This window comes from Athene noctua, chromosome 2 (genome assembly GCF_965140245.1).
Source record: "Athene noctua chromosome 2, bAthNoc1.hap1.1, whole genome shotgun sequence".
Classification (NCBI taxonomy): Eukaryota; Metazoa; Chordata; class Aves; order Strigiformes; family Strigidae; genus Athene; species Athene noctua.
The window spans coordinates 78,781,953-78,803,012 of NC_134038.1; the positions used below are offsets into that span (position 1 = coordinate 78,781,953).

The window sequence follows — 21,060 nt, forward strand, 5'->3', positions numbered from 1 at the left end:
GTCGGGGCACTGGGTGTTGTGCAGTCTACAGACCCTAGAGTACTGCTCCCTTCCAGACACTAGGGGATCATCCCATTCCACAGCACTTAGTCTACTGTTTTTCCCTAATCCTGTGGGATATCGCTGTATATTTCAGTGTGAGAAAGAGCAATTTTTACATTCTAGTTTGCAAAGGCAAAGTCTGGTTTCTGTGATGCTACAGACACCTTTTATTCATAAAAGCAATGGTGGACTAAACAACCAACCAACATAGCGCAGTGCAGAAATACAGAAGGCAAATGAATGCTTCTAAGGAAATTACAACAACAAAATCTAAGGCTCATTCCGTGTTTAAGTATGTAACTGAGAATCTTAGGTTACAAAAGCAACAGTTGCTTCCAAAGGGCAGTCCAACCCTCCTGTCACTGGCTACAGAAGCAGCCTAGAGAGATCAATGCATGTGGAGAGATGGGTTTCAGCAGCCCCAGAGACAAGCTTTATTGGATTGGAGTAACTTTTTCCCCCCGATTTAGGAAGATACTGCAGGATACATTTTCTTTGTTCCTTTAAACATATTTCTGTTTCCTTATGGCCAAATATGGCTGCAAGGAAAAAACAAATAGAAAAAAAAAAAACCAAACAAAAACCAACCAATAATGAAGGAAAAAACAAGCAATAACTGGCTTTAGGGGATACATAAAAATCAGTCTTTCAGGGAGTTTTGTATACCTGAAACTCATTACTGTTATTTTCAATTATTGTTTATTTGGTTTATAATTTATTGATATATAAATTTATTCAGTTCTTCTCAGCCAAAATGTCATAACTAAATCAAACTAAAAGTACTATAATAAAAATCTGAAACCAGTAAAATCCCAAAATATTGTCATGAAGTATCAGAATTTCATATCTGAGAGATGGCATCTGTCTTTTCCCTCTGGTTCACCACTATGCTCTGAGGAGAAGAGGGAACAGGAACTCCTGTAGCTCACGCTGCTCAACGGCTCATGTAACTATGCTTTAAACTCCTAATTAAGGGACATCAGCCAAGTGTCCCTATGTGCAAAAGAATAAAAGAGAAAGCAACAAGAAACAAAATGAAACAAATATGAAGAAAAAGTTGTCTTTTCCTAAGTAATAATGGAAGAGACATGTAATATTGAGAATTAGGACAGAATTCCTTACATTTGGTTATTACTGGTTTCAGGCAAATGACACTTTTAGTTAGTAAATCCCTGTAATTTTTGTAAATTTGCAGAATTTACCATCCAAACAATGCTTTTCTTCATCATTTATTTTTCTTCAAAATGTAAATATCTTGCAAGCCCCCAAGGATAACAAAACTCTCATATGTCTGATTATAGATTCTCTTCTTTTCTTATTGACCACATATTAGTAACCCAAAGAAAACAGAAATGTCAGAGTATTCACAGGTCCCTTCCACAGTTATTGAGGCTGTTCAGTGCTTGCCAGCTCAACTCTATTCACCACATCTCCGAGCCATAAAAAACAGGACCTGAGGCACAGGGCCAAAGAATAATTTGCTAGTGCAAGACAATAGTGCAAATTCTCCTGCCCTCAGAGCAGTTTGGCCACATGGAAACTGAGTAATGGGAACAGGCCTTACCCTACGCTGACTCCCAGACTATTTCTGCATATTATTTGGGAGATGTTAGTTAGTTGAAGGCAAAATTGAATGAGGGATCATTCTAAAAGTTGTACAATACAGAAAAATCATATTCCTGGGCCAGGGTACAATTTCTGGCAATTTTCTGGCACTGTTCAATTTACTATTGTACATTCAGCCTTCAAATACTACGAACGAAAAGTAATCTGCCCAGTGACTGCTATCAATCTGCACATCAGTGGACTATTTCCTTTGCTACAAGCTGTGGGAAAAAATTCACTTTCTCTCTCCCCTGAAGGCTCAAGAAAGATTTAATAGTAGCTGCTGAAGGCAGGTTCTAGATAGCTTCGCTATTTTTTTTTAAAGTTCTGGGATTCTGCAGCACATTTAACCATAAATTACTGGCTATTAATATATTAATAAGTATATTTAAAATGATGCTGCAAGACACTTAGCCAGACAAGACAGCCTTGTACACTCAGTGATAGCTCCATGGGCTTTTCATTATGTCAGTCCTTCAGAGCATATAGTATCTTCCACGATGACACTGAGCCCAGATTAATTGATTTAGAAGCATAAATTCCAATTGACTTTCAGCATGACTTAACCACTGCTCAGTATATTTCTATATCACTCATCTTTCTCAGCAGGGATGATCCTGTCTGCAATAAGCAGAACAGGGAGCAAAGCAGAACCTGAGCCTGTATTAGCAGGAGGCTTCTTTATGGCTCCCATCTCATTCCTTCCTACTAACCAGAATATTTTTGAAATGCTAATAACAGAACTGGAATGTAACTAAATGGTTCTGTGCCAGCAGGGAACAGGTGAAGTTGTCCTTACCCCAAGGGAGCTTAGGTAAATCTTAGAAAGCATCCACTTCTTTATTGCATTTTTATTTCTAGTAAGATGTCCATTACTTTTGGGTCAAGGTCAGAACAAAATCTCCTCACATTCCTTAGCCCTTTGGTCTGCATCAAATTTCTTTACATGGGGAAGAATGAACTATGGAGTCCCAATTTTTCCCCTTATGGTCACACTGGCAAGAAGGGCCTGACATGTTTACTCCTACTCAGTTCCTGCAACTCTATCTATAGCCTAATCCATGTGAGGAGAGTATAGTCAATACCACAATGAAATCAGTACCTACACCAATCTTTCTCATAAATATCTGCAAGGGCTGTGTGATCAAAGCCTAACAGGGACATTTTAGAAACTCACTTAGATAGCTTGGGTAAGAATGATTTTATATAGCTGTGCTAAATATAAGCACCTAGGACATGAAATCCAGTCCCTAGTACAGTGGTTAACAAGAAGGCTTAAAACTGATCCAACCATGGTTTCTCTTCCTGGCTGCTCTCCTCTGTGCCCCTACTGTGGGATCTACCAGGTTTGTACACATGGGCCTGGAGCAAAGGCTCTTCACCCATGTATTGTTTATGTCTCCCCTTTCTTGATGAGGTCTCATGAATGTCAACCTAATAGATGTTCATGTTTACCCACCAATTTAACTTTCTGTGACTTTCATTAAAAATGGAGAGAATTCAATGTCATCAGTATGCTTCTCTAATAAAAATTTATTCCCTTTTTACAAATTTATAATCAGGTCTAATTTATGGATAAGCCTTATTCTGCAATAATATTTTTCTCTCCCATGTCTTTAAAAAAAAAAAAATTATATCTACTGCTTGCAATGTTTTCCTTTCAGATTTATCTGAGATCTGACTTAGCCCCTTACATTTCTTCTTAATTACTGGCAAACTAGTTCTGTAGCTGAAGAACTTTGTGATTCCTTGCAGGCCATCATATATCTAAATATTTTATTCGAGCTCTACATCTTTATTCAAATTTACTTTGCACTAAAAAGCAAAATTTCTGAAGAAAATTATTAGATATATTAGAACACCTCTTCTTGCTTCAGAAAGGCCCACCACATTTTATACCAACTGATCTTTAAAGATACTTTCAAATTCAGAGGTAGCAGAAGAGGGAATAATTTTTACATAAGGCACAATTTCAAGTTCTGTCTTACAACTTCATGTATTTTAGTTTTGGTATGGTCTACCTTGTATACAACAAGGGCCTCTACATCAAACTTACGTCTGCATTACTATGTGTTTTACTGGTTGGAACAATTTCTTCTAAAAAATATGACTGTACTAGCTGGAGATAATTAAAAACATGACTTCTGAAAACCTTTATTTTAACTTTATCAAAATTCAAGAGAGCATTTAATTTAAGAACCAACAGCAAGGGATGAACAACAAATCTGGCTGTGGTTTATAGATAATCTGGGCCAATTTAATGAAGGTACTTCACTTACTACAGTATAGAGATACAATTAGATATCTTAAAGCTTGTGAGCAGAGCTGTTAGCTGTTACTGTACCACTCACTTGCTTCAGAGGAAGCTGAAGGCAGTGTCTCATGGAGGGATTCCCTTTGCAAGGGAAGAAGGAACCAGTTAGGAAGTGTTACATTCTTGCTTGCTCTACCTACTGTGTGTATTCCTGGGGAGGCTTGCACGTGTTAGTACAATGGTCTCCTAAGTCTTTGACCTAATGCATCACTGTCAACCTTCAAAATTTTTCAGATTAACAGTGCAGCCACATGAAACAGAAGTGTTTATGATTTTATTACTCAAGAAAAGCAAGGCATTATTATTTCAGTTAGGGAACTAATGAATTCTAATTAGAATGCATTAGAGCTGGGCAAATGTGGATAAGATTTGGGCCACAATTTTATAATTCTCTGTCAACTGTTAGTTCTCTGTTGATTGCCTTCCACCTCTCTCACACTGCTTGGTGTAGAAAACATAGCCACCCTTCACTGATCATGCCGCTAAGCCCAGGAAGAAGCATATAATCTTTCCCCTTGATCTCCTCAGATGCTTACCCTGCCAGATAGAGAAGCTACAACAATGAGCATCTAAAGCTACTTTCTTCCTCCTTGGATGCGGCAAGAAAATTTCACCAGAGGGTGCTGGCTTGTTGTGCCTAAGTGCCTCTTTCAGAACCTCGATGGCTCAGCTGGCATTCCCCCAGACTGAAGCAGGGCCCCCAGCACAAATTCCCCTTGGATCTGCCCCACCAGCACAACTGGAGGCTTGAAGGCCTCAGGGGGCTGCATGAGGCGTTCAAGTTGCCAAGCAATCCTCCTGTTCCTGTTATCCATAAAACTGCAGAAAAGTTCACTTTCACTGAGCAGCCAGAACACTCCCAGAGCTGCTGGGTTTGTGGGATATCTGCCAAAACATATTACTTAGGTTCAATTCAAGATGGGAGCATGTTTTTCAAGAAACTGTGTCCTCCTGAAAGGGAAGCCCTGTCTTCTGCACTTATCTACTGCTTTGATTCTGACGCAGAGAATGGAGAGTGACCATCAAAGGGTTTATAAAGCTTAGGGAAAGCACTTGCAATCAAAAGACTGAACAAAATACTCATATTAAAAAATACATATCCATGATTTAGGGGGCACAGTTTTAATCTGTAACCATACATAACCATATATAGACATAGATAAATACATACACACATGTATGTTTTACTAGAGTAATATACATATGTAATGTGTATATTGCCATAGTAATCCTTCAGGTCCACACTTGAATAAATGCCAAAAGCTCCAAGTCTTCAATAATCAAATATGCAGCACTATTATACATAATTAATATAATTAAAGATGTATGAAAGCTTATTTCTAAATTTTCTTGTTGATAATGGAAAGAACTGAGTCTCTCAGCCATTATCCTTCTTCCTCTCTATTTTTTCTTACCTTGAATTCTTTCCTCCTATTTCAATTGCACTTTCTTTTCTTCATATGTTCTCCTATATCCTTCCCCTTTCTTTTTCCACAAAGTCCCTGCAAAGCTCAAACACCTTTGAATCTGGATGTCTATTTTATGAAGGGTGAAAGGTGACAAACGAAGATCTTTTTCCCCCCAATGTCTAAGATACAATAAAGATTTATAACCCAAAGTAGTTTCTTGAAAACATATATATCCTACTTGTAATCCTTTTCATATAATCATAAAACAATTTTCAAGGAGAAGCTCAAGATTCCAAGAACAATCTTTATGGCCTACTTGAGTTACCGTCTAGTTTGGTGATCAGTCCTGAACCTTATTTCCTGGAGGCTTTACACTCAAAAGCTAGCACAGATTTAATGCCATCAATAACTGTGAGGAAAATGATATTCTGAGTTTAAATAAAGATTAGGCCAGATGTCTTGCAGATTTTTAATGTCTTTTTTCTCTTATCAGTTTACTTATTAAAATCATACTTTTACAGTCAAAGTCTCACAAGTGAAAACAGACATAGCTGTTAATACTGTTGATGATAAACCGATTGACAACACAAGGGACTCTTACCCAAATCCACTTATATTGTAAAAGTTTGAGCTGTACTCTATTCAAAAACCAAAACAAACCCCAAACCCATCAACTAAAAAAACCCAACCAAACAAATTATTAGAATATATAGCCTTGAAGATGAATTATTTTATTTTCACATACTTCTCTCAATTCATTTGACTCTTACCTGGACAAGGCAAAATGTTGCATTCCTGGTACTCTAGAGATGGGCCAAGGCAAGGAAGTCCCCCGTATTTGGGCTCAGGATTGCTGCAGACCCGTTTGCGATTCCGTATACCTCTACTACAGTCACGACTGCACTGAGACCATGGAGACCAGGGTGACCAGGCACCATTGATGGTATGAGCAGAGTATCGTCCAGAACGCAAGAAATCCCCCGACAAGCCTAATAAAATAAGGATTGAAAAAAACAATACTGAATTAAAAATGTATCTCACCTCAAAATAACCATTTCCTCTTCAAAGTTAATCCTAGATTTCTAACAGTGATATTACCAGGAGGGTCTTTGTCCTTTAGTCTCACAATCCAAACCCTAGTTTCATGTCAAGAATCTTTTCATAGTAATTTCATAATCTCTTCAGTATTATTTCATAAGTGCTTGCACAGAACTACACAGTGAAGACTTGGATCCAACCTTTTAGTTAATGCTTTACAGCTGCATTGACTGAACTAAAGTCAATTTACTCTACCTGAGGATGATAAAGATTACCTCTCTCTTGCACAGGAATTTTCATCAGAAAATCTCCAAGTACATTGCATAGGTATTATTGCCTCTGTTTTAGAGGAAGAAGGTGGCTCCGCAGCTGTCTGTAACCGCTGATCGAGCCAGCTCCCCTGGTCCTTCTGCTGGGCACTGCTTGCTCAAACTACCCAGCCTGCCTCCACCAGTGCTTGCTGTGTGCAGAGGCTCAGGGTGTCCTATAAAGCAATGCACTGTGCTTATGCTAACCATAGTCAGACTTTAGATAGTGTAGAGCAACAGTTCCACAAAGTCTAGTGAGACTGCACTTCTATGAAGAGCAACATTTTGCCACTTTAAAAAACAGTTTATTTTCCACTGAGTTAAAGTGTTCTAAACCACTATAAGCTATGGAAATCAGCCTTTTAAAGACACACATGATAGAATACTTCCTAGTTCAAATAACCATCTGGCAAGTGGAAAACATCTTTTCTAAGTGAATTTAGTACCAAGTAAAGGCATTAAACAGAGATGGAGACTGAAGTCCACTATTTATCAGTGAAAGGGGAACACACAGAATCTTGTTCACAGAATACAACCAATATGCCTGAATCTAGCTCCGGGTGGAGTTCTAATACTCTGCAGTTAATTTGAGTACCTTTGTCACTTTCAGGCTTAGTCCTGTATGGAAAAAATGTCTCCCTCAACTGTACTCAGCAAAATGCTGAACTCACTCTTGAGCTGTAGCATTAGCTCTAAGCATCACTGCTAAGCATCTCCGGCAACACTACTGGGATTTCCTACTGTTGCCAGAGAAGTTCACCTTCCCCCGTGCTAGCATCACTGGAAACTATGATCAATGGACCACGAACTGCTGCTTTTATTACAACCCCTTATTTAAGTAGTTGTGATGAGAGAAGGTCCCGTGAATGGTACTTAAAACAGCGGAGGATATGGCTGCCTGCCTATGCTAGAGCTTCAGTATTGCTAATATAAGTTCAGATTAATGGTATAATCAGCAGTGAAGAAATGTAGGGGATTGTTTGGAGCTTAAACTGCTGCACAACTTTTATTCTTAAGAAACTATTTTATGCCCTACCCACAAGCACAGGCACTGTCAGAGTATCAGATGGAGCTAAAAAAGCCCAGAAGATGTACTGAATCACGTACTGAAATCAGCTACAAGTAATAATGTGAAGAGACTGCCCAACAGGAATCCCGGACTGAACAGGACTGGTATTCTAGATAACCAGAATGGAGGAGCCCCTCATTCGTGGTGTCCAGTACTGAAACAATTACACCTATTTCTACCTGTGGTTATGGTATCAGTAACACTGCTTAAATTCTGCCCTGAGGAGTACATTCACAATCATCCCAAAGTAGATGAGGCTTTGCATATTTTTATTTAACACTCAATAACAACTGACAATATTGGAATAATGAAGCAGTGACACAGAAATACTTGTAATAAGAAACTGTTGAAATTAATAAGAAAGCAGCAATATAAAAATAACTAAAAATGGGTAAAATCTTTCTGTGATTATAGAGGGTAATTATTTCTCTCCTGCTGAACCAGATTCTATTACACAGATATTAAAAGCAGCATTTCAAGAAGCATGACATACATTCAAATCCAAAAGGGGAGCAAGTACAGAGAAATAGTATGGGAATTATGAATGCAGGTCCACTTTCCAGCTCTATACAAGACTTTTTTTTTTTCAATTTTATCACTTTGGTCATGCAAATGCTCAGCTTATGCATGCAGTGGGCTGTGAGACCAAAATAATAATATTTTTTTATACCAGAATTTCAAAGGAAGTATTTTTAGTTATTAACAGCAACGCAAACAATGGAAAAAGTGTTAATTGCACCAGATTGCCAGTCATTTTCTTCCTAAAACACTGCAGTGTGAATCACTTCATAACAATATCAGGATGTTCTGAAGACATTTTTACAGGGGAGGTGTAGCTTTCTTAGTCCTAAGGAAAATGTGTGACCTTATTTGCCATTATGATATTAGATTTCTTGCCGTTTAAATTGGGGAATGGGGAGGAAAATCTTCTGAAGGAAAGCTCTGATGTACTTTAGCTCTGAAACAGAAGAACATTCTAAAGAATCATTTCACTGTGGAGTTTGGTCTGCAGGAAGTGTTCCCCTGTGTTTTCTTCTTTCCAAAGCATTAACAAATTTACTACAAGGAACTGAATACAGTTTTACAGTAATTCATACAGTGTTCATAGAGGGGCTTTTAGAATTTTCTTTTCAGACAGAAACCGCACATAAAAAATTAACATTATGACACTTAATGACATTAAAAATAACAAGATTAGTTTACATTCTGGAAATTCAGTACTATATTTCTTGAACAACATTATAGCCTTCTACAGTGAGGTGACTAGGTTCATGGATGAGGGAAGAACATTGGATGTTACTTATCTCAACTTTAGTAAGGGTTTTGACACTGTCTCCCATAACTTCTTGATAAAGTCAACACAGTATGGGCTAGATAAGTGGACAGTGCAATGGACTGAAAGCTGGCTGAACAACTGGGCCCAGAGGGTTGTGATCAGTCATAAAAAGTCCAGCTGCAGGAACTCACTAGTGATGTATGTCAGGGGTCAGTACTGGGTTCAATCCTGTTTAACAGCATCATTAATGACCTTGACAATGTTGCTGATTATACAAAACTGGGAAGAGTGGCTCATACACCAGAGGTTTGTGTCGCGCTTTGCTAAGCAGAGAGGAACCTCATGGAGTTCAACAGGGGGAAATGCAGTCTTGCATCTGGGGAGGAACAACCCCATGCAACAGTAGTTTGAGTCCAACCTAAAAAGTAGCTCTGCAGAGAAGGATCTTGGGGTTCTGGTGGACAGCAAGCTGACTGTGAGGTAGCAATGTGCCCTTGTGGCAAAGAAGGCGAACTGCTTCCTGGACTGCATTGGGAAGATCCCTACCAGTAGGTCAAGGGAGGTAATCCTTCTGTCCTCAGCACTGGTGAGATCCCATCTGGAGTGCTGGGACCAGTTCTGGGCTCCCCAGTACAAGAAAGGTATGAACTTACTGAAGTAAATCCAGGGCAGGGCCAAAGGATGGTTAAAGGCCTGGAGCATCTTTCATATAAGAAAAGGCTGAGAGAGCCAGGACTGTTCAACCTGGAGGAGAGAAGTCTCAGGGGGACCTTATCAATCTGTATAAATACCTGGGGATGGGGGCAACAAACAAGAGGGATCCAGGCTCTTCTCAGTAGTGCCCACCAATAGGACAAGAGGCAATGGGCACAAATTAAAATTCACAAAATTCCATCTGAACACAAAAATCACCTTTTTACTGTGAGCGTTGTCAAGTACTGCAAAAGGTTGCCCTTAGAGGCTGTGCAGTCTCTATCTGTGGAGATATTCAAAACTCAACTTTACAAGGTCCTGGAAAACCAGCACTACGTGACCCTGATTTAGCAGGGGGATTGGACTAGATGACCTCAGGAGGTCCCTTCCAACCTAAACAATTCAGTGATATTTAAATACAATGGGGGAAAAAAAAAAAAAAAAAAAAAAAGAAGAGTAGAAATAGTGAACTCTCCCCTGCTTTACTTTTATCTGGACTCTTATGAAAAGTAAATACGATCCATTTCCTCTATTAAGAAGGATGTTTGACTGATTATTCAAGATGTAACTATTTTCCTATTACTCTTGAAGTGTCTGCATTTCTACAAAAACTGTAAATAACTCTTTCATGGACAATGCAAAAAAAAGTGTGACATGAACAAAAATATAAGCATAGCAGCAGACGTAATATAAAATACTAGATATGAAATCTAAGAGAAAAGAAGACATATTTGAAAATTAATGAGATGGCATTCTGTAACAAACACCTTCAGTTTTAGGACCTTGTGCTTCTGAGGCATCTTCACTGTTAAAACTCAGATCACACAATCTCTTGTAAAAAAAGTTACTCAATATCCTATATAACCATTATTTAATAAATGCACTACCCTAACAAAATTTTAATATTCGTATATCGATACTTTCACATGCTATTTTAAAAAGCCCATATGGGGTATGAATCTTGAGGGTGAATTTTCCTAGCATAATATTAGCATGAGGACAATCCAGTAATTCATGTGCACATATACATACACACAAATACAAACTTATACATACGCATGTATTATAAATATACTCAAACACATGTATACACATATAAATTTACATATAAAAAAGAAGACTCGTGGTCTAATTATTGCATGTCTAAAGAGCTCTTATAACTGTCCATGTAAAGACTCTGCTGCAAGTGGAAAGTCCAACCACGCCTTTCTTTGTTTGGCTAACTGATGTGTAGTTATCTGTTAAACTATGGAAAATGGATGGAGAATAAGAATCACTGAGTCCTGTAGAATTTCTTCAAGAAAAACTTCTTCAGAAAGAACTGAGTCCCATCTCTATCACATTTTACATAAAATTTGATAGGTGAAGGTATAAATATAAAGAGCACTGTAATCTTTCATATCAAGTGGCATGAAACTATGAAAACTCTTACTTTTCTCATTAAACTGTGGTTTTCTTGCTTGCCACCTCTGTTTGCAATTTGGGTCACTTTCTGATTGCTCCACAGCCACCTCCAAGAACAGAAACCACCCAACAGAAGACAACATTAAGCTTCCTGTATTTCTCAGTTTATTGCGCCCAAGATGAAAATATCTGGCTAAAACAGAATGCAAGGTCCAATGCCCTTGGCTTGGTAACAGAAAAAGTCTAGCTGTTGAAACAACACCTAAGGTCTCCTTTTTAAAAGCCTATCTACAGAAATAGTTGTGAAAACTGCAAAAAGACTGATCAGTCATAGCATCATCAGTGAACTAATGAATAGTTATCCCAAGACAGACAAAACAGCTGTGAATCAAATTAAGATCTGGCCTTTATGACAGGTTCATCATTCAAATGTTTTAAACTAAATAGTTCTCAGAAAACCTATGACTGACTTAAAGCCCTGTGAATAACTAGAATGTACGAAATCTGCTTGCAATTTACCAACAGGCTTATTTTCAGTTGTTTAGAAGTCACACTCAATTAATAAACTGCTGCACACGGAGGCTAGAAAAGGGAATTTAACTACTTAATCCTGGTACAATGTTAAATGAGCAGCTGTGCTTCCCTAAGCAAAAATTTCCACAAGTAATAACAAGTACTGCAAAAACTTCAGTAGAAGCAATCACAGGGATTTTGTGGACAAAATAACTATCAACTCCTAAGACCAGGGAAGACAGAAGATATGAACTGACATCTAAATAGAAATCGTTCTCTCATTTTAAGTGCTTATGCTTTGATCATATGGGTAAAATTACAGAGAAATTAGCACTGCTTCACTGCTGACTTACTTATTCCATTATACTTAGCAAGCACATATAACGGAAAAAAAATTGTCTGATTAAGTTGCATAATTCTGATCTAAACCAAGATGACTTTACATGTTCTCAATATATTTTTAAAAAGTTTTTGGTTGAACTGTAATAGTCTTATAACTCTACAAGAAATTAATGCTGTTCAGAGACATGTTAACATGAAAGTCACATGCCCTGACTAGTACAGGAGAAAAAAAATTCTGCCTTTCCAAAAGCCTGTAATGAGACTTTGATTGGCCTGATTCTTCTTGAAAACTGCAATGTTACCAGCCAAGTTCAATTAATTTTCCTTAAAAGGAAGGATCTAATAAAGCACATATATTTAGAATAATTCTCTAGTCTAGCCTGTAGCTAAGGAATACAGCTCCAAATCAGAGACAAGTAGCAGTGACACCTGATAAATTATATTACCTGACTGATTTATGCTTTATGTCCTCCTGTTCAAACCTAACAAAGAAAATTCAATTATCCAAGCAGTCGAGGTTCATGACTTTGGGAAAAGATGATCTGGAGCCAAATTCAAGTATCTTGAATCATTTCTAAATGACAGCATGAAACACTGTTTAAAGTGCAGGAGATAACAAGGATAAGCAAAGACTTTTTCAGTATGCTCACTTTCTGAAGATTTTTTTCAAGTACTTAAAAATATCATTCAAGCATAAAACTTCTATACCTTCAGGCCTATATACCTGTAACTTATTAAAACCTTATAAACATCAAAAACTATTTAATAAAATTTAAGTGGTAAAATACAAAGATAACATATTCTAAAAAAAACAGACACTATGCAGATGGAGCATGTCATGTTACCACCAGAACTTATTTCTTGTACCTAGCTGTTCTGTGTTTAAATATTTAATTGCAAAGTTCCACTGAAGAGTTCTTTGTCAATCAGACTTGAATTTGTCATCAGTTCCGTTCTAACTTCCACGATTCTTTTTGTTCTTATCTCAGAATACCACAGTTTAGCTTCAGTAAGACAGTATAAGAGATAATATCTCAACATGTACCCCTCCTGACTACAGGACATGACTGATTATCAGCACGTGCTATTACTCTGTACTGAATTCTGAATGCACTATAGATTTTCTGTGGGTAACACTAGGATCTAATCAATCTCTTCACAAGAGATTGTGGCCACTAAAACAGTATTTCAGACAAAATTACATCCTGTCTTCAAAAATAACTATTGTTTTAAGTTTGGCACAGAGAAAGCTGTGACTACAGGGAATCTAAATTCAGATTTCCATGTGCCTTTTTATCATTTAAGGAATTTGTGACTCTTCTTCAGATTTTATTCTCCCTTCTCACCTCCCCCACCCCCCAAAACAAAATTAAAAAAGAAAAAAAGCAAATAAAAGACTCTTTTGAACTATTTGACTGAAATTAGAAGTGTTGTCATTGTTTAACTGTTTTCTGAAAGCATTTTGGGAGATAACCCCACCTAACTTTGGCCATGTCAAATTCAAATGTCTTGTCTAAGCTCATCACCGCTGTTTCCTTAGTATACACCATGGAAAGAAAGTGATACCTCTAGAGGGTGATTTGTGCCCATTATATCAGATGCTTATCTTCAGATGCATTCCTCATTCCTCAGGGGTGCTAGCTGTCTTTGTAGACTACAATGGAGTCTAGAGTCAGGTGAGAGAAATTCAGTCTGGAAAAAGCAGGTAAACTCATAGCTTCTGAAATTTTTATCCCTGGATTAAACACTTATGTTTTCAATACAATTCATAGTCTTATACATCAGATAATCCTGCAGAGAATCTGTATGTTTAATGTAGGTATTTAATATGTTTCATAAGTACACATTAAAGCCTATGGTAATGCAATTTCTAGACTTTTAATGCTGGACTGTACAGACATTTGCATTAAGATGTGCAACAACGTACACAATCTCTCTCAGTTTACTTGAAACAGCCATCCTTTTACTATTTCAACACTATATGAAAACCTAGAAGTAGAGAATAAAATTTTTCTTTCCTCTTAATCGAACTTCAAATCAGAAAAGCATGATTACAGTGTGCAGATGCTCCTGCTTGGTTGATTGAGATAGAAATCTTACCACCCTGAGAGGAGTCTACTGGATTTCTGTCAAGAAATTCTACCTCTAAGCTCAGACTGCAAAGAATGTCTGCTTTCCTAGTGTCTGACAGTGAAACATGATTCTGTTTAACATGGCATGAATATAGTTGCACAGTGGGAGATAATAGGCAATGAAAAAATTTCTAACAAATGGCTCTCTTCTGCAAAGAACAGAGAACTGATCTTTGCAGAACACATCTTTGGTAATGAGGTATGCCAAGCATGCTGTACCAGTATTAATCTTTCTATGAAAGCCAGCAAATTGCTACAGTTCAACATGGAGATAATGAAAAAAATCTTTCACAATATCCAGGCTCTGGTCAGGTGGAAGTAAGTTATGATGTTTCCTCACTATCTAGCCGGAAATTGTGAAGGTGCCCGCCAAAATTCATGGTTTCCCATCCTCATGAGACCCTTCTGTTCCAAGAGCTACAGTACGCTACATGACTCTTATTCATGTATTTTCTTCCCATGAAATCAAGAAGCAATAGAGGGGTGGTGTGTTGACCCAAATCCAAACCTGAGAGCATAGAAGTGCTCCTGAATTCTGCAGTTTAGAGGCAGTCAGTAAGTTTCATCCCATGAGGAAACCAAAACATTGCCCCCCCCCCCCGGCAAATGTTCCACTCCATACTGTTCTGACATCCATAATCAGAAAAAGCCTAAGCAAACAGGCTCAAAATAAAATGTCGCTAAAGGAGACATAAGAGTAACTCTTTTTCACCAGAAGCATATTGGTTAATGCAGCCTTTTGTAACACCGATTGGATTTGATCTTTCATTCCAGAATAATTAAAGAACCACTGGCCAAAAAGAGTCAAAGAATGATCATGAATTAATGATGAAGTTATGAGGGCACTCACTAGGAAAATGGACAGATGTATAATAGTTTCTGCCCTCTCAACTACTCAGTATAAAGTATTTAAATATTCAGTAGTTTTGGGATTAGTCAGCAAAAATCCTCCCAGATGAACATTTAAATTACTATGCAACAGGATCACTCCCACATAGGTCCAATGATTAATTACTTCCAAAAAAAGCAAAGCAGCAGCTTCAGCATGATGCAACAAATAAGATACAACACCAGCAAATTCAGGAATTGGATGTTCAGAAGTAAAAGAAAAATCTTCAAGCTTATCAGGCAAAGAATGCACCTGAACCCATACCCTTGTCTCTTCCCCCATGCCTGAATGCTTTATTTAACAAAACATAGGTGCTGTTACTTCTGACTATGTTCTGTAACAATAAGTCAGCTTATGCATCCAACTTCAGTAAAGGATTTATGACCATGGCTTCTGAGCTGAGAAAGGTGTCTCCATAAACAAGACCCAAAAGTCTCATTTAGGACAAGAAAGGTAGGTCATGCACCAATCATAGCAGAGCAAAATCTTTGCTAAATGCTAGTTTGAAACTTGGAAGAAAACCAGAGAACAGCAGGAACACTTGTTACACGTGTTGCTCCATGCCATAATCTGCCTTGCTATCCAGACCTAAAATACCAACACTGGAGATTTTAGACTACCTGAAAAAGGAACGACATAGAGTATGCAACTATGTGTCATCTGGAGTACCACGGGTTTTCTTTTACTATTTCATGCAGTTTACTACTATATATTTCTTTAAAAAATTACCAACATCCTGTCCCCACCACAGAGGCACAAATGTCAAGTGAATCAATGAAGGTTTTACACAGGATGACAGACACGAGGGAAGCTTCTAGCATCTTCTCACAGAAGCCACTCCTGCAGCTTCCCCCTGCCCCGCTACCAAAACCATGCCATGTAAAACCAATACAGGCAGGAAATGCTTAACACAATAGTTGGTCTGTCTGAAAAAAATATTGAGATTTAGAAAGCTTGAAGACTCAGAAACCATTCTCTCTTTCTGGTCTTAGATAAGCCAAATGCCTTCAGTTACGAATTTTTTCAGCTAATCTTCACATTGTGAAGATACAACAGGCTACATAAGTGGAAAGCAGGTCTATAAATACTAAAATATAATAATTAAAAATCAGTATTCCCTTAGATTATATAACTAAAATATAATGCTTAAAAAGAAACACTGATATATAACTGGATAATTAATTAAATGTATTAATAAAATTAGAATGACTGTCAGAAGTTCTACTAAGGTGGGGTTTTTTATATATATATATATATATATACACACACACACACACACACACACACATAACATTTATTGAAACATATGTATTAATGATAGGGGAAGAATAAAATCCTGAAGTAAAATAAATCCAATTTAAAATCATCTAAATTCAAAAAGATTTTTGGGTTAAGTTTTCCATCTCAGAAATAAACAGAACTTTAAATTGCTAGCAATTGCATAACATAAACTTTTATAATAGAGATTATGCAGTTCATAAACTCCTTATTTAGTTAAACACCTGCATGAATCTTATAGTTGTTTCTTTAGAATTACCAAGCAAAAAGTTCTTGGCATCAATACTACATACTCTAGCTAAATATTTATCAAATACATTGATGGTGCACAAATTCTGCCCCAGTAAAAACCCTAGAGAGTATAAGGAAGTGACAGAATCCCCCGAGAACTGGGCTGCTCTGTCATGGCTTGCAGATTATTGTAAAGAATATTAAAATAACCTGGCAGATCTCATAATCGTTGGTAAAGGACACTTGATTAGTCTGAATGATGAAGCTACATCCAGAAGAAATACAGGTGAGATTCCTCATTGTGATCACTCTTTTCATTATCAGTTCTGTTAAACAAAACACTAGGAAGCAAAACCTTCAAACTCTGTGCTGAAAATGTAACTGCAGACACCTCGCTAGCAGGAGCCATCATGTAGCCACTCTAGCTTTGCTTACCATCTGTCAAGCATCCACTGGTGCCATCACTGGAACAATAACGCATTTCAATCCTCTGCCTTCCCACCTCGAGCAAATTTGGGTCAGGTAAACGTGCTTTGCAGGTGTACCGGAAACGTTGTTCATAGTGGCCACCGTTGTCTGAAATATTGACTGGGGTCCAAGGTGTCCAAGGAGTTGTCTTTTTTAACTCAGGACAGGCATTGGTGTTACAAGGCTGATATTCCTGAAAGAAAATGGTCATATTGAACGCAGTAATTAAGCGTGACTTAAAAAATACCTCACAAACCCTCAAAACAGACAAAAAGCCAACCAGTAAAAAAGCCTCTGATATTTTTTTCCCAGCATTTCCAACAGCAGTGATTATCAAGAAACTTTTAATTTCAATGTCAAACTGAATGTGTTTTTCTGCTTCTAGGCAAGCACAGTATCACACTGCTAAAAGTAATAATATACCAGTACAAATTAAATCTATTACAACCATAAAAACAGTAAGCGGAACACTGTAAGTACCATGATAAAGCACATCCTTTATAAATTAATAGTCCCGAATAAGGTGTACCTAAATATGTTAAAGCTTTTAATTAAGAGGAATTTTGATAAACTGCAAGTACAAGACACAAACCAGCAAGTAATTCCTTGGCAAAATTTAATGGCATATGAATAAGTGAATCACTGTCCATTTCGTATATTGCTTATGTATTACAAGGAGACAATGGAAAAAACCTGATTTACAGAATCTGGCTCCCTGATGTGCATGCTACCCATAGCTCCAGCATCGCTAAACCTGTCATCAGAAGCAAATTCCCTGTGGACTGATACACACCAAAAGGAACTGACCACACCTAAGAAAAAAAATGCAGAATTGCCAATATTCTCAAGCCCCACCATATGGCGTCTGACAAGTATGATCAAGATCTGTAGGTCCTGCTCATTCATTTCCCAAAGTACAGTATGCTTCATCCAATGCAAAGGCTTTGTAAACTATATGGATGAAATTAAACAACCATTAAATATCAGAAAGAATCCATGTTGACAAATTATTAGAGACAAAAAGAAATAGGGATCAGTGGGATAATTTTTAAATGATCTCTCTACCTCTGATCTCTTAGAGAGATACTCAGCAGAGGGTACCTTCTGAAAACAAGCCTACTAAAGTTTGCAATTCCACTAAATACTAAAAATATATATAGCTAGAAATAGAAATAACGTTTTTATCACATAGTACAACCTCCTTCTTCCATAACCCCTACCCCAGTTGATACCACCATGTCCCAACAAGCAATAGATTACCTGTTCCTCTCTTTCCCATGGTGATAAGTCTTTTAATCTCATAGTTCCCTCAGTCCACTACCTCTTCTCTCAGATGGTCTAATTTATTATCATATGCAATTAGTCTGAGAACAATTGCTTTCAACCCATATTTTGCTTTAAAGACTGTGTTGTTATTTCAGATCTAAAAGAAGCTTCTTTGTCTGAAAGTTTTTCTAATTTTTCCATCTATTAGAATTGGAAAAAAAAATTATTCTCCAGAACCCCCTGCCTCACTAACACAACAAGGCACTGGAGAACCCAATGCGATCTTCAAGACTCTCACATTCTGAGGTTGGGTGGACTTGTGACAAACTTCCTGGTTTCATAGTTTTGTGGTACTTCAGACAAGTAAGAGTTCTTAGCCCAAAGAATTCAGCTGGACTACTCCTGTTCACTCCTCAAGGCTGAGCAAAGTCTCTTCCTACCTTAAAACCTGGTGATCACTACAACAGTGACCACGAGTCATGCTCAGGGATCATCTATGAAAGAGAATCCCTTTAGAGCACAGAGGGCTGGATCAGCCTTTCTGGCATCTGAGTTTCAGCCTTGACTAGTTCTGGATCAGAAGACAGCAAAGAACAAGCAAACTCTCTGGTCCTGTGTACCGCAGGGGAAGTTATGATGCCTCTAGGCAACTGTTTAAATCATGTATGTTTTAGACTGAGGACAGAACATGAAAAAACATTCTCCTCACAGCACACGAACTGTAAAAAGGAAAACATAAAATTAACAGATCCCAGCAACAGCCAGAACCACCCTGCTTGCTATCCCAAGTGGCTGTTCACCCCAGTGTGCTGTCTACTCCAGCGGCTGGGTTACAGTGCATCTTTCAGCAAGAGCACTCTGTCCTTCCCTCTTTGTTTTTTTAAAGATGTTTAGCACTGATGTGTCTATCACCTCCCTGCATCAGCTGTTCCACTATTTAGTAATCCTTAAAGCTAACAAATTGCAAGTTACTTCAAGGCTGCATTTTCCCCTTAATTTAATTTTCCAGTCACTGAATTTTGCTGTGCCTTTATCAATGATACTGAAAGTGCTTCCTGTCCCATACCTACAAACAAATTTTTCATGCTCAAGTACCCATCCATAATGATAAACTAAGATGAACTTCTTAAAGCTACATAGGATTTAAAATCTGACACAGGATTTAAAAGCTGATCTCCGGGTCCTACAGTGCATCCCTATGTCTGCCTTTTGTCCTATTTCTTTGTTTTCCTTAAGACTGGACACCAAAATTTGACTTGGCACTCTAGAAGCAGTCTTACCAATACAGCATGAAGAGGCAACCATGACCCTGTTGCACTTGCAAGTCTGACTTTAATACATACATTATTGCATTAGTGCTTTTTCCTTCCACAGTACTGCACAGGGGCCTTAAGTAGTCCCAATTACCTTTGATAACCTGTCTTTCTCTAAATCACAGCTTTACAACTCATAGTTTCCTATCCACACAAGAGGCTGGTGTTTGGCTATATTAAAATATGTTTTATTAGCTTCTGAAATTATCTAGCATTATTTACTACCTCAACAAATCTCTGTCTTGGTCAAGCTTTACTGAAGATGTCTTATATCACTGTCTAGACTGTTGATAAAAACGTTAAGTGCTATTGACCCAAGAACTGATTCCAGGCAGACTCTACTAGACACATCCAAGTCATTTATATCTGTCCATTAACACCACATTTTTCAGTGTCAGCTTTTAATCCATTTATCATTTGACAGTATTTCAGTTTTCCAAATCAAAGTATTTTCTGTTGCAAAGGCAAACATCTCGGAAAAATTCAGTGACAGTCTGGGAGAAGTGTTGTATCACTTTCAAACATCTTGAAACACAAGCTTTTTTCTTGTAGCACATAAGTAGGAATAATTCAATCAGTACAGTAGCTACCACACTGTCCATTTCAATAGTCACAATGATCTAAAAGTTTAAGTTCCTCATTTGCTGTTGATTTTTGTATGGATATTTTTCAGTCAAAAATAAAAGCTGCCAGAAATGTGAGGTCTTTTGTTACTGGATATGACACAGACAGGTGATGGTCATGTAAAGTAGAATGTGTAAGAAGTGAAACAAACCCTTTGTCAAATAAAAGCAGGCAATGAAGTAAAATAATTTAGTGGCAAAGTATTGAATGCTGCCTTGTTAACACACATCTGAGATGAACATCTCAGCTCTCTCATTTCTAGAAAGCCAGACTACCAGTAATCAGTGTGCTTCAGGATGTGTAGTCCCTTTATACACCCTAACACAGGGTATACTCCTTTGTTGGTACATGAGCCAGGAAAGAAAGGTGTTCTTTAAGAGTATCTGTAGAGACCATTTGTTCATTTTTCCTTTCTTCTTGCTTGGTGCATAGCTTATAAGAAAGTCTGTCTGCTGTCATGCCTGTCTATTTAAGCACTAGACAACACCCATGAAAGGCTCAGAATGGCAGGGGAAACAAAAGTACATAAAGATTACCCAGAAAATATTTACAGCAGTAAATAATCTCTCTTTGAGAAAATTCAGAGCAATATCCTAACAATGGATGACTCCATGAAGTTCTGGCACTAATAATGACCTGGCAGAGACTGCTGGCTTCTCTCACAGAGAGTGCTGCACTGCTCTAGACCAACTACTGTGTCTGCCACAGAGGAACTGAAAATCACACCGTCCTTGATGAAAGCATTGATGTGATCTGATGTTACAAAACTCTGGTATAAGCAGAACAATGATCTTGCTTTGAATGGTGTCAGATTAGGAAGTAGGTAAAGGAGAGGAGAGAAAAGGT

The 21,060-nt window shown here is 37.7% G+C and overlaps 1 protein-coding gene across 5 annotated transcripts in view; it reads right to left on the reverse strand.

Moving 5' to 3' along the window:
- SEMA5A (semaphorin 5A) overlaps positions 1-21,060 on the reverse strand; it is a 348,842-nt gene that overhangs the window by 22,321 nt on the left and 305,461 nt on the right. For all 5 annotated transcript variants that reach the window (XM_074899498.1, XM_074899502.1, XM_074899501.1 and 2 more), the window contains 2 exons: positions 16,979-17,204; positions 6,141-6,359 (listed from right to left, as the gene is read on the reverse strand). In XM_074899498.1, coding sequence (XP_074755599.1) covers positions 6,141-6,359; positions 16,979-17,204 — 445 coding nt within the window. The remainder of the gene's footprint in view (positions 1-6,140; positions 6,360-16,978; positions 17,205-21,060) is intronic.